This window comes from Sciurus carolinensis, chromosome 13 (genome assembly GCF_902686445.1).
Source record: "Sciurus carolinensis chromosome 13, mSciCar1.2, whole genome shotgun sequence".
Classification (NCBI taxonomy): domain Eukaryota; kingdom Metazoa; phylum Chordata; class Mammalia; order Rodentia; family Sciuridae; genus Sciurus; species Sciurus carolinensis.
The window spans coordinates 5,175,876-5,189,322 of record NC_062225.1 but is presented as its reverse complement, the minus strand read 5'-3'; the positions used below and the strand labels follow the sequence as shown (position 1 = coordinate 5,189,322).

At 45.6% G+C, this 13,447-nt stretch overlaps 1 protein-coding gene across 4 annotated transcripts in view; it reads right to left on the bottom strand.

The window, feature by feature from the left end:
- The window catches only part of Nphp1 (nephrocystin 1), a 46,605-nt gene that overhangs the window by 16,584 nt on the left and 16,574 nt on the right, over positions 1 to 13,447 (bottom strand). For 3 of the 4 annotated variants that reach the window (XM_047522361.1, XM_047522363.1, XM_047522364.1), the window contains exons 8-14: positions 13,311 to 13,353; positions 12,395 to 12,482; positions 11,035 to 11,129; positions 9,216 to 9,344; positions 3,082 to 3,156; positions 1,546 to 1,656; positions 248 to 330 (exon numbers count right to left, since the gene is read on the bottom strand). In XM_047522361.1, the coding sequence (XP_047378317.1) occupies positions 248 to 330; positions 1,546 to 1,656; positions 3,082 to 3,156; positions 9,216 to 9,344; positions 11,035 to 11,129; positions 12,395 to 12,482; positions 13,311 to 13,353 (624 nt within the window). The remainder of the gene's footprint in view (positions 1 to 247; positions 331 to 1,545; positions 1,657 to 3,081; positions 3,157 to 9,215; positions 9,345 to 11,034; positions 11,130 to 12,394; positions 12,483 to 13,310; positions 13,354 to 13,447) is intronic. The other variant, XM_047522362.1, reaches the window with a different exon arrangement.

The window sequence follows — 13,447 nt, the reverse complement described above, 5'->3', positions numbered from 1 at the left end:
AGCATGCTGGCGTGTTCCAGTACCGTAGGGCACAGCCCCCGCAGCCAGCCAGTGCAGGCATATTTAAGAACGCATCCTGTGTGTCCTTTCTTCCTCCCACGTGCTACTTTATACGACACTAAAATCAACATTAAGCCCTCTCCCCAAAAGTTGTTGACATGCCAACAGAACAAACCTGAGGTGCCACGACCCTAAAAAATGAACTTCCACAAATTTACAAAACTGCACAGAATACATGCCCCCTTACTTGGCTGGCACGGGAACTCCACTGGCATCGAAGAGTTTCAGAAACACCCAGCCGCAGCTCAACTCTCCCCGCTCCCCAGTGGACTAGGAAGAACACAAGAGTGTGAGGCAAAATCGGAAAGAGTCAAATGGTAAGCACCCGCCAAGTCCTTTGAAAGGCAAAATCGGCATTCGCCCTCAGGGCTGAACAGTCCTTCACCAGAAAAGAAGAGGAAGTGTGGCAGAGTCCCATTGGTAAAGATGGCACTTCAAGGGACACTCACATTTTGTCAAAATTTCTCCCAAGAACCCCTGAAACCCATGACGTGCCAACAGTCAGCTACTGTACCCTGGGAGCTATGGGCTTTCTGTGGCATGGCCTGGAGTCACATGGATGCCACCTGGGTTAGCAGGCTTGGTCTCTCTGGGGTGGACCATGGGAATTCAGCACACGGGCCTCTGGGCTGGAAGTCTGACCCCTGTCAACTGCCAGAGGCCACTGGGGCTGGCTTGGGGCCTGCTCCTCTCCCTCCTGACCCACCTGCGACACGCCGGGTGTACTTGTCTGAGAGGCGCGGGATGAAGGTACACAGGGTGCCCCACGGTGGCTCTGGGTAACGTGGCCCAGGTTTGCAGACCACGCCTGCCACGTGCTGAGGGACCGTGGGGACGTGAGCTGCTCGCACAGCAGTTGTCTCCCTCACTCCACCATCTGGGGCTCCCCCTACAGAACCACCCTCCACAGGGCCTCTTAACAAAGGCTCACGACTACGCGGCGAAGCGCGCTCGGCCCTGCAGGGCAGAGGTGATGGGCCCGTGTTGGAATGCCACCGGCACTTTCTGTCACTTTCTGAAAAGTCCCTTGTTTTGAATTCTTACTCTTTAAAAGCTCTGGCATTTGCTGATGCTATAAATGTTAAGCAGATCCCTTAGCTCAGTGCCACTGAGAAGCGGTGCTGCCTAGACATCATAATTGCGGCCACTGTCACTCCTCGAGAGATGAGGCTTCCGTTGTGTGGCCGTCCTCTCAGGCTCACTTACACAGGCACGCCTCGGACATGTCTTTTTTTTTGAGGGAAGCACTGGGAATTGAACCCAGGGGTGCTTTACCACTGAGCAACCTCCCCAGCCCTTTTTATTCTTTAGAGAAGGGTCTCACTGAGTTGTTTAGGGCCTAAGTTTGCTGAGGCTGCCTTTGAACTTGAGAGCCTCTTGCCTCAGCCTCCCGAGTCACTGGGATGACAGGTGTGAGCCACCAACCTGGCCCAGCACTTCCCTTTTAACTGGTAGAAAGTGATATTGATCTTTCAACCAACATACATTGCGAATATAAGAAATTCCAAGTTCAAATAATATTCCAAGGTCTGGAGATGAAGAATTGGATCTGATAAAACAGTCTCCATGGAGCAAGCATGGCAAGATGCCCGTGACCTGGAACGATAAAGAAACTCAGGTTACTGGCCGAAGTGCAAAGTGGAAGGGGTGTCCCACCCTGCCCAAGGGTGCGTGGCTTCTGCCTTCTGAGAAAGGGCGCTAGAAGGAAATTAAAAAGCAGAAGGACTGGATTTATCCGTACCACTGATCTGATCAAGACACGCAACTCCTCTGTCGAAGGGAAGACTCTTCACCTTCACTTACTTTTGCTTCGAGCAGGGGCTGATAATTCACACACACTGCAAGCGGGCCCCCAGGTGCCGAGGCCAGCGTGGCATACGTTATAAGGCATTTGTGCCAATTGCTCATCTTTGTAAACAGAAGGGCTGAACACACACATATGCTCGGCTTTCCTGGAGCCGGCCTGGAACATGTCGCTCGCCCTGGACAGCACATCCCCCTTTTTTGGTTTCCCGTTACAAAACCTTCCCGAGGTCCAAGGACTAGAAGTAACGTCCCCTTCCTCTGTGTTTCCCAAAGCACTTGGAGCCCCATGGTCCTCACAGCCTAACCCGCAGGGCTACTCTGAGGATTAAATCAGGCAGGCACCCAAGGGCCTGGTGCAGATGCAGTTCTGACCTGCTAACACACAAATAAATCCCCATGTGCCTAGAAGTATGCGGTCATGGGAAGATGCTTAGGTCCATTCAGTGAGGTAACAAGCACTTCGCTATCGCTCCCAAAGCTCATCTTCATATTCCAGGAAAGCATCAGAAAATGCTACACTAAACATGCCACACGGCAGGAGTTGTGCTGTAGTTAAGCAAAGCTGCACACATGCCCTGTGCCCACTCCCTGCACCTCCATTTGTGTTAGGATCTTCTGATGCGACAGGAGGAAGGGTAATGAAGGGTTTGGAGGGTGCGGTAACAAAGGGAGTTGGCAGTGGGAGGAAGTAAGCACTCCGGTAACAAGACCTGGGAGGTGGAGACAGGGACCTGCAGACGGCTCGGATTATAAGAAGAGCAGAGACGCCTGATCCATGAGCATCAGTGCAACCCTGACTGGGGGCCACCCTAACCTCATCCCAGTTCTGACGTCCCTGAGTACTGGTCTTCCAGGCGTCACCTCTGATTTTAATCAGAGGAAAACTGTCATTAGCACAGTCAGAAGACTTCAATTTTGAAAAACACCTCACTTCCTAAATTTCATCTTCTTGTCTTCATTTTTCATCAAATGGGCATTTCCTAAAATTGAAATCCAGTGAATAGGATGATTCATTGGAATCGTAACTTCGGTGAGTCAGAAACATGAGTAACTGTTATTGCAGTCCTCCGAGAACACTGAGGAACATGGAGGTTCAAACCTGGCCCGAGTTCTGTGCTAAATGCGCTACGCAGTGACAGCCTCGCCTTGGGTCTAACTGGCGCATGCCCAGAGGTACAGAAGGGCGCTCCACTCCACTCGCTCAGCAGCTCTTACCTGGGGAGAAAAGGTCCAGGTTTGGGGCTTCTTGGGTTGCCACGTGGCCCTCACAGTGTGAATGTTGCTCAGGACCTGAAAGATGCTCCTGTTGAAATCGTGCTGTACAAAGTTCTTTGAAACATCAGCCCTCCGGGTCCCAGAGAGTTAAGAGCGGCTATCGGGTGGAGCACAGGGAGAGGAGGGAGCTTCCGTGTTTGACTTCATGCAGTTCTGTCATGTTTGTGTTTCTTTTTACGTCAAATATAGCGTGCATATAGCTTTTAAAATAAATGGTGAAAACAAGTGCTCCAATACTTACTTATTAACAATACAATGAAGGAACTGGTAAAATGGATTCAGACTTATGCCCTTGTGCCAGTAATAACCATATTCAGTAAACTACTTAACGTCTGGGACAGGCTTACTAGGAGAGTAAGTGACATTTCAGGAAGAGCTGCGACCCTGGCAAGACATGGACAATGCCAAGGCTCACACACACAGTGCCAGTTTCCTTCCAGAGCCGGGCACAGTGGCCACGCCTGTAATCGCAGTGGCTCAGGAGGCTGAGGCAGGAGGATTGTGAGTTCAAAGCCAACCTCAGAAACTTAGTGAGGGCCTAAGCAACTCAGCGAGACGCTGTCTCTAATAAAATGCAGAAAGGGGCTGGGATGTGCCCCTGGGATCAATTCCCAGTACCAAAAAGGAAAAACAAACGAACAAACAAAAAAACTCTAGGTCCATAAATGATATCCTTCATGCAATTTTTTTTGTGTGTGTGTGGTGCTGGGGATTGGAACCCAGGGCCTTGTTCTTGCAAGACAAGCACTCTACCAACTGAGCTATGTCCCTAACTCGTCCTTCATGCAATTTAATGCCTAATAAAATACTATATGCAAGAAGTTCACTACACGATTTACATAAAACAAAGAAACACAAAAGGAATCAAAACTTTACACAAAGAGGAGTTAAAATTCTGGAAAGTTATGGCCAAATGGACCTCTTGCAAAGGAACACCAAATATTTAACTTTACTTTTAGATAAAATATTTCAGTACAATACTGAAAAAACTACTAAGTCTTAAAAAATAATCCCAAACATGTCATAGAGGTCAAATTCATGTAAATGTCCCCCCATCCCTATTAGAATTCCAAGACAAGAAAGATTCTCAGTGTGAGATTTAGGTTGACATTTTATTTCTCTTATTGTTGGCAAAACAGATGAAAATGAGTTGAGGTATTGTTTCTTAATGAGTATGTAAGAATTTAAATCATGTTTGTAAGATAAAGCATATGATGGTAGTTAGTCATAAACTATGTCAAACGAGACAAATTCAGTGACTCTCAGAGCCCACACTGACACAGCCTCCCCTGATTCTGCCATTAACTTTTTACCATGCCGTTTCATCTCACAATCACCTGGCCATCAGTTCACCTTGAATTTTGATGCACTGCAAACTTATAGATGTCACTAAACTTCTCTCAAGTACTTCAGCATGCAGATTTTTAGCTAAAGTTCTTTTTTTTTAACTTACCTTCTTTTTGAGGTAAAATTCAATATATGACATTCACGAACCTGTGTCTACCTTACATGCAGTGTTGAGGGTCGAGTAGGAAGGTGGACTTGCCAGGGATCACAGGCTCTGAGAACGACACAGTGGGAGTCGCCTGCGGAGGCCTGCTAGGAGCCTGACACCAGCAGGGTATGAGCTGAGGCCAGGCGGGAACCCTGGACTGCCACTGTCACCTGGTCGTAATGAGGCAGCACTCAGCTGTACTGCCAGTGTGATGTCAGAGGTCTGCTTAAAGCAGGACTTTAAGATCCAGAGCCTCCTAAGACCCTGAATGTCCAGGACTCAATGAAACAGCACTCATCTCACCAAGAAGCAGGAAAATCCAAATTGAGTAAGAAAAGATGTTCAACAGACCCCAATGCTGAGGCAACCCAGATGCAGGGTTAACTGATGAGGATTTTACAGTAGCCAAATAAAAAATGCTTCAATCAGCAACTGTGGACACACTTGAAACAAGTCTAAAATAGAGAACTACAGGAAATAAGGAAATCTCAACACAGAAATTGGTGTTGGTATAGTCATACATACTACAGATTCTCAATTGATGACTTGAGCAAAAATTGTACGACTGCGTGATGTGGTTCTTACTGTATGTGGAGGAAAGATGTAAGACAGTTAGGAAGGAGTGAGACAGAGAGAAGAGAGGGAGGAACAGTGCACATCTCCAGCTGGAAAGCTGCCTCCGGTCACTGGTCAAGCGTGTGTGTGAAATGACACCTCGAGCAAGCACCCACGAAGTCATCCAGAGAGCCCCCAACACCACGGGCCATTCGAAACGGAGTCCTAGGAAATGTCCACGCAACATGTAAGAAGGCAGGAAAAAGAACAGAGGACAAAAAAGAGAGGGAACGAAGAGAAAACCAAAATAAAGCTGAGGCTCCATCCCGAACACCAAAAACTGAAATAAAAAAGAAAAGAAAGCAGCAGAGCCAGAGGCTCCTCCCCATGCGGTGGGTGCCCGCGTGACAGGGCGCGCTGGGAGGGGTGGTCCTGGAAGCAGTGCTGCCCGGCTTGACAACACAGCTTTCATCTGAAATGAGGCTAGATTTAATAAAGAAGCCTTCGAAAAGCCAAGAGCACGAGTGTTTCTGCAACTATTAAATATGTTCTAAAACTTCTCGACTTAGTTAATTTCATAACTTCACTTAAAGGATCTGGATATATAATGAATTCCATTATTTTGAAGTTTTTAAAATAAAATCCTAGTTTTTGTTTTATGTTCTCACATGAGACCAGGAAAAGTACAGGAGAAGCATCCAAAGGCTCTTCCTCTCCTTGGTCACTGCTGACACCTACTGGCGTGTTTGTGGCAGTGCCTGCATGCAGAGGGTAGCCCTGGGGATGGGTCACCGTCACTCACTCCAAGTTCAGAGGAAAGAAAGGCGCGTTCACTGTGCCAGGAAAACCACCACAGCAACCCAAACCCGGTCCTCCTCCAGGGCTCCCCAGCTGCACCGCGTGCGTCCGAGCGCAGACGTCTGAGACCCACGGCCATGCTACACACTGCTCTCCCTCCACCCTCCACTTCCAGCTCGCCACCACTTTTGTCCATCCTCAGCTCCTGCATCTGTCATCTCCATATAAGTGGCAACTGTCACCGCTCTCTGGGTCACACTTAGTTCCACGTGTCCTCCTAAGTGCTTTACTTACTTAACTGGATTAATCCTCATGCTGATCCTAGGAGTTGGGTACAGGATGAGGAAACTGAGAGCAAGGTCAAGGTCCCATGTCCAGCAAAAGCCGGGGCCATGGTCCATCCTAAGCCAGCTGGATCCAGATTTGCTTCCTGAAGATGACACCTCTGTCCTTTGCCTGCCATGCTGGACCAGCCCTGCCCCCAATGGCCCACTCATGCCCCTCTGGCTGCCCTCTAATCCATTCTTCAGAGAGGAGCCTGAGATCTTTCCAGAATGTAAATCTCATCCTGTCCCCTCCTTACGGTTCTGAGGATAGACGCAGCACTGCTCACGCTGCCTGCCTTCCAGACACTTCCCGTCCCATCTGACTCTACAGCCACCACATTGCTCCCCATCCTCGGGCCCTTTCCCCAGAGGACTCCCGCTGAGGTCTGGCACCTGCTCCTCAGCTCAAGAGGCGGCTGTCACTGGATGTGAGGAGCTTGTCCTAACTGCTCACCCAGTACTGTGAATGCCCCCTATTCTTTTTTTCCCCCCTATTCTTTAGCTAACAGTGACCTGTTTCATTTCCACTTTTTGTCCAGTACAAAATATTTTCTAATTTCCCTTTTAACTCATTGATTATTTAGAAATCTGTTAATTTCCAAGTGTTTAAGGATTTTTCCCCATGTATCTTTCTGTTATTGATGTCCAGCTTAATTTCATGTGCTCAAACATGGGTTTCAATTCTTTTAAATCTGTTTAGGTTTATTTTCTGAGCCAGGACCATCTATGTAGTTTGGTGAATATTCCATATGCACCTAAAATCATGTGCAACTCACTATTTGGAGGTGAAGTGCTGTTCAAATACTGATTCTACCTAGTTTGTCAATATGTTAATCAATTCTTTAGTGTCCTTCCTAATCTTCAGTCTGCTTGTTGTATATTCCTGAGAACAGTGTTGAAGTTTCCATTATAACTGTGGCTTTGCCCATTTTTTTTAGTTCCATCAATTTTTAGATCATGTGTTTTGAAGCTCTAACATTGGGTATCTGGGTGTCTATCTACTTTGTTCGACATTATTATTTTTTTTTTGCATTGAGGGTTGAACCCAGGGCCCTGCAGATGCTAGGCACACTCTACAACAGAGCCACATTCCCAGCCTAACATTAATATCTTTTGAATGGTAAACTTTTTCCGTCCTCCTCCCTTTAACATACCTTTTATATTTAAGGTGGGTTTCTTTTATAGAGCATATAAGTGGGTCTCTCTTATTTTATAGAGCATATAAGTGTGATTTTAATTAACATTCCCGTAATAATTTTTACATGTTAGGTATCTTTTCATATGCCTATTGGTTTTTTATGTTTTCTTTTTTGAAGGTCCTGTACAAGTTTTTGCTCATTTAAAAAATTATCTTATTTCTTAGCATCCTTGACTTATTTCTGATCGTAGAGAAAAAATATTCAATATCTCACTGTTAGGTATAATGATACTAATTTAGGTTTTTCTTGTTGCTCTTTACAAACTTGAGGAAGTTCCCATCAATTCCTAGATCATACGGAATTTTTTAAAACTCATGAATGGGCACTAGAATTTGTCAAATGCTTTTTCTATGCTTATTGAGATGTTCACATGATTTTTTCTTCCTTGTCTATTAATATGATGAAATACAATGACTGATTCACATGTTAATTGTTGACTACACAGGTGTGTACATTTGAATATGGGGAGAAACTCCAGCTGGTAATGACCTGCTCTCCCTTCTAGACTGCTAGATCCAACTTGAGAATGTTGTTTAGGATTTTAGTCCTATGTCCATGAGGGATACTGGTTTTGTAATGTCATTGCTTGATATCATGTTTTTCCTGGATTTATGAAATATGTTGGGGAGTGTTTTTTCCTCTTCTATTCTTTGGAAGAGTTTGCATACGATGGGTATTATTTCTTCTTTAAATGTTTGCAGGAAGTCACTAGAGTGAAGCCAAATGGACTTGGAGTTTTCTTTGCAGGAAGATTTTTTTTAATTAGAGTTGTAATTCTTTAAAAAAGAAACTCAAATTTTCTATTTCTTTGTATGTCAGTTTTGGTAAATGATGGTTTTTTTCTTAAGTTATCCATTTCATCAATTTTGTCAGATTTACTGGTATAAAGTTCCTTATAATATCCCTTAGTGTCCTCAGTGTCCATAGGATCAGTGATAATGTCTCTATTTCTATGTGAGGTATTGATAATTTGTTTTCTTTCCCTCTTTATAAAATATCTTGGTCAGTCTTGCTGGGCATCTTTCCATTTTATTAATCTCTTTGAAGACTCAACTTTTGTCTCTACAAATTTTCTCTTTTGTTCACCTGTTTTCTATTTCATTAATTTCTATTCTGTTATTTCCTCCTTTCCACTTTCTTCTGTTTCTAGTCTCATGTTCACATTTTAGATCACTGATTTTAAACCTTTCCTCTTTCTAGTATATGCAATTAAATCTACAAATTTCTACCTAAGCATCATTTAATCTGTATCTCATGACAGATATATTAATTTTTTAGAAGTCATTCATACTTTCATTTGATATCAGGTAAAATAAAGGTCTCTTAGGAATCAGGGAAGAGCTTTTACCAGAAAAGGATACCAGGAGACCTTTTGGGAGGTGGTGGGAGATGCTCTGTATCTTGACTGGGAAGCTGGATATTCCTTGCATTTTAAAAAATGCAATGTTCCACACTTGGACCTGAACTGTATGCAACACTAGAAGACAGGCACCAGCACCTTTAGGAGGTGAAAAAAATCTAAGGCCCACCGGGGTTAACTGTGATGTACCAATATCACACACTTAGCGACCAAAAGAGCCAGGAGCTAGCAACCACATTGTCAGAATGGTGTGGCTGCGTTACCATGTTCTGGCACACACAGTGCACTACATTTAATATGTGCTTCTCCGTCATCCCGAGATGATTTCTCAGTAAGCTCACCTTATTACCATCAAACAGACAGAGACGAACATGTCTGCTGAGAACCTGAATGCTCGTTCCTGGGAGAGGAATCATCTTACAGCTCCACAGGGTGAGGATCAAGGAAACACGACTTGGTCTTGACCTAATCTGAAAGAGAAACACAAAAACTATTAATAGTAATACAAATCCATTTCCAAAGCATCATTTATAAAATACAACTTAAGAAAATATACATAGAATACAAAAAGGGTAATTTTTACAAGACACACACACACACACACACACACACAGTTTCAATACTCTATTCATTTAAAATCAAACCCAGTTCTTTCAGGAAAATTTTGCATTAAAGTTATAATTGAAATATTTGCAGTTTTCGTAACTACCCAAAAGCTACAATGAGAAGACCAGTTAGTACCAGCAGGAAAAATATATGACCTGACCCTGGAATCACTGTATTCCAGTCTCCAGGTTCATTCCTATACGATGTTGGAAGTGCAGACGGTCACCCCAGCATGACAACCAGGATGCCCGGCTTTAATATTACCCAGCTACCTCCTCCTTGGCTTCTTAGATGCTTTGACGTAGAATGAAATGTTTGTTGTGATTGTTCAAACCTATTTCACTAGTAAAGGTCAGTTTGTGAATAAATTTGCTTTCTTTTTTTTATTTTTTAAGAATAGCTTCAATTAGCTAAACTTTGCATTCTGCTTTATGATCATGAGTCTTTTAATTTAAATAAATCATATTGTTGCAAAAGATAAGACAACATCTAATAATCTATCACTTAAAAAAATTTTTTTTAGTTGTCAATGGATCTTTATTTATTTATATGTGGTGTAAGAATCGAACCCAGTGCCTCACATGTACTAGGCAGGTGCTCTAGCAATGAGCCGCAATCCCAGTCCTCACATTTTTATTTAAGTAATGGGAGCTGAATTATTAGTTCTCTGGACACAAGTTCATAAAAGTAAGTGTGATTTGTTCAAGAACTAGTACATTAAGCAGACCATCTTAGCTGACTTGCAATACAGTACTTAATACTAAGAAGGTTCCAGTCAATGCTCGGGTTCAAAGGGAAAAAGTTCTGCACCCCTCTCCCCACCACCCCTGACCACAGAGTCCCTTTACTCTTCCCCTGAGGCTGTGGGGAAGGAAGGGAGAAAAAGTCAAAGGCAAACAGGAAGGGAGTGATGTGCTCTCATGCAGTCTGTATCTGTCATAGGCAGATATAAGCAGAATTAAAATTTCGAGAGCATATTCTACTCCCAACACTGCATGGCAAGAACCTTTTATTCTTAGTGGTACCCAGAAAGTGTATCATGAAGTTCTGCTAATTCTTCACTCTCTAGAATAATATCACGACTGCTCCTACTGAGGGTGACGGAGGCGGCCACATCAGCTGGCTTCCCACTGCCCTAACAGAGCTGAGATGATCAACTTGAAGTGGAAAGCTTATCCAGTCCTGGTTTCAGAGGCTGTGGCACATGGTGGCTTGGCTCCACTGTTTTTGGCCAGTGGTGAGGCAGGGCATCAGGGCAGAGAGCACACGGTGGAATGCTGTGTCACGTCGCCGCAGCCAGGAAGCAGATGGGAGAGAGGAGGGGCTGAGGTCCCAAGACCCTTTCGAGGGCATGCCCCAGCCATGTAACTTCCTCTCAACAGGCTCCCAACAGCACCAGAGCTGGCAACAAGCCTTGACAGGCGCTCATCTGTGCCAGGCACGGCCGAAGTCTTGGTGTATTCTCATACCACTCTGTCACCGCACACGGTGCTCATATGCTGGCACTGGGTCAACAGCTGGCACGCTGCAGCTTCTCACCCATCCCGTACTCACGGTGCCTGCTTTGGTATCCCACATCAGATCTCTAAAGGCCAGCTGTGATGTCGTGAGCTCAGGCTGCAAGAAGTAACTTGCTCGAAATTGATTCCCTGCAAAAACAACTTTCCTTTATTTTCTTACAAAAAGAAGAATGAAATTCAAAACCAAACGTCTATGACATTTATGCTACAAATTTAGGAAACAGATACCTCCCAAATGCCAAGGGGCTTACTGGCAACTTGCTTTCCAAGACAGATGTACCGAAATAGAATCAACAGAATCGTGTATTAAAACAAAATACATAATTTAAAGATACACACTGATAAAAGATCACCTTAAGATGGTTTTAAGAAAGATCTTAAGGAGTTTAAAGCAATAACATGCCTCATGATGAAGATGATTTATTCGAATATTCCTGTAAAATGCAGAAATATGTAAGCACTTTTTTAGAGATTTAAAAAAACATAACCATTAGTTTTGCTTTTTCTATATATATATATATAGAAGGCAATATATATATATAGAAGGAAATATATATATATATTTTAGTTGTAGATGAACACAATACCTTTATTTTATTTATTTATTCTCGTGTGGTGCTGAGGGTCGAACCCAGTGCCTCACATGCTAGGCAAGCACACTACCATAGAGCCCCAGCCCAGCCCCTCGTTTTGCTTCTGAACACAGAAGCATTTTATACTCCTCTTCCATAGTTTAGTCAGGAAGAACACATTCTATAAAATCACTTTTTTGTTTAAGAAATCACTTCTGAGTCCCTTTCCTGCGCCGTGCTAGTTGCTAATCAGAGCCGTGCCGCCGTCAGGAGCTCACAGCCCGGCGAGGGAAGCACAGAAAGGGTGAGTGCACCATGGGAGCTGGCGGCGCTCAGAGGACACCAGGGAGCCTGTGTCGCCAGGCAGGCACTCTGTGACTGGAAGTGGGGCATTCTCAGGAGGACCAGGAAGAACCTGCCCTGCAGAGGCCACGGTTATCAGCCCAGGCTCCCAGGAGCTGGCCAGCCCTTCCTGGTTCCTCTCCAAGATGAGTTGCCAAGGGCTGGGAACACAGGAGTGGGCGAGGAGTCAGAAGCGCCAGCAAAGTCTCTGCTGCGAAGAGCAGATGAAGGGAGGCCTTGCCCGCTGGGGACCCTGGTGTGGGAATGGGCCAGCGCGGGAGGGAGGAGGGCAAGCGCTGGAGCCAAAGCACAGATAAACGCAGGCCACTGGCAGGATCGGGTCCTTGCACCCGGCCACATGGGACAGGGATAAGATGTGCTGTGAAGAGAAGTGACATCCAGCAGCTTCTTCCACTTGTTCTAAGCTACAGCGGGAGGAAAGCTGGGCTTAGAGTGTGGCTGCAGAGGCTGCCCCCGTACCTTCCTCCAGCAGCTGGCAGAGCGTGGACGGCCGGAAGCCCGTGGGGATGGCGCCCATGGTGGTCAGCACGTCCACGGTGTTCTCCTGCTGAGGGGGCACAAGCACGAACCAGCTGCTCCTTTCCATTCGGCTTCCTGCTTCCTCACCTCTCTACTACCTGCCTTCATCACTACAGCAAGGACGGCCCCAACGGGAAACAGGGACGTGTGGAGGCATCCCTGACCCGAGGCGCCGTCCCCGCATCCTGCCCTGGTGCACAGTGCAAGGCGCAGGCGATGCTGGATCAGCGGCTTCGAGAACACCCTTTACCCAAGGCACCTGCCCCAGTCCTGCTGCACAGTGCGCTGCCCCTTGACAGAAGGTCCAGCTACTGACCGCGCTGAGGAGCCGATGGCGCTTTGTGGGGTGCACGCCTGCCTCCCCACCTTGAGCGCCTCCTTAGGAGGTCAGGATGGCCGGGTCCTGAGCTGTTAGTGGCTTACTTACTACTTAGGGGTAGAGGGTTTTCATTTTATTATGTAATTGTCTTAAATGACAGATTTTTCAAATAACAACTGAAATCTAATGCCAGCCTTTTCCAAAATGATAAAAATTTAGATAGAATCAATGAGAAGAATTGCAAGTTCTTAAATCATACCACGAATGAAATTATTTACTCTCCTTGTACAGAAGCCCTCACGAGAAAGGCTGTGGGAGCTCAGGCTCACTAAGCCAGGGGAAGCTTCTGCTGCTCCTCCCGTGCCTGGCCTGCAAGACCTATGCTGTCCTGCAGAGTCGCCATCCTGCTGTCAATCCCAACTTAACCAGGATTATTAGGTAATAAAACACTAAGAGGTCACCAAACAGGTCTTATTTGCCAAAAATATTACAAGACATCAAATACAAGGAATTATTGATAAGCTAGGAGATACCAACCTCTGAGAGAGCTTTTCGAGCAGCGCTGCAGCGGGACTCAGTTCTGGGGAGACAGAAGAGCAGGATAAGCGCAGGCGCAGTCTCTGCCCACCACTCGGGAGGGTCGGCATGAACCACAGAGCAAGGGCACGACACTC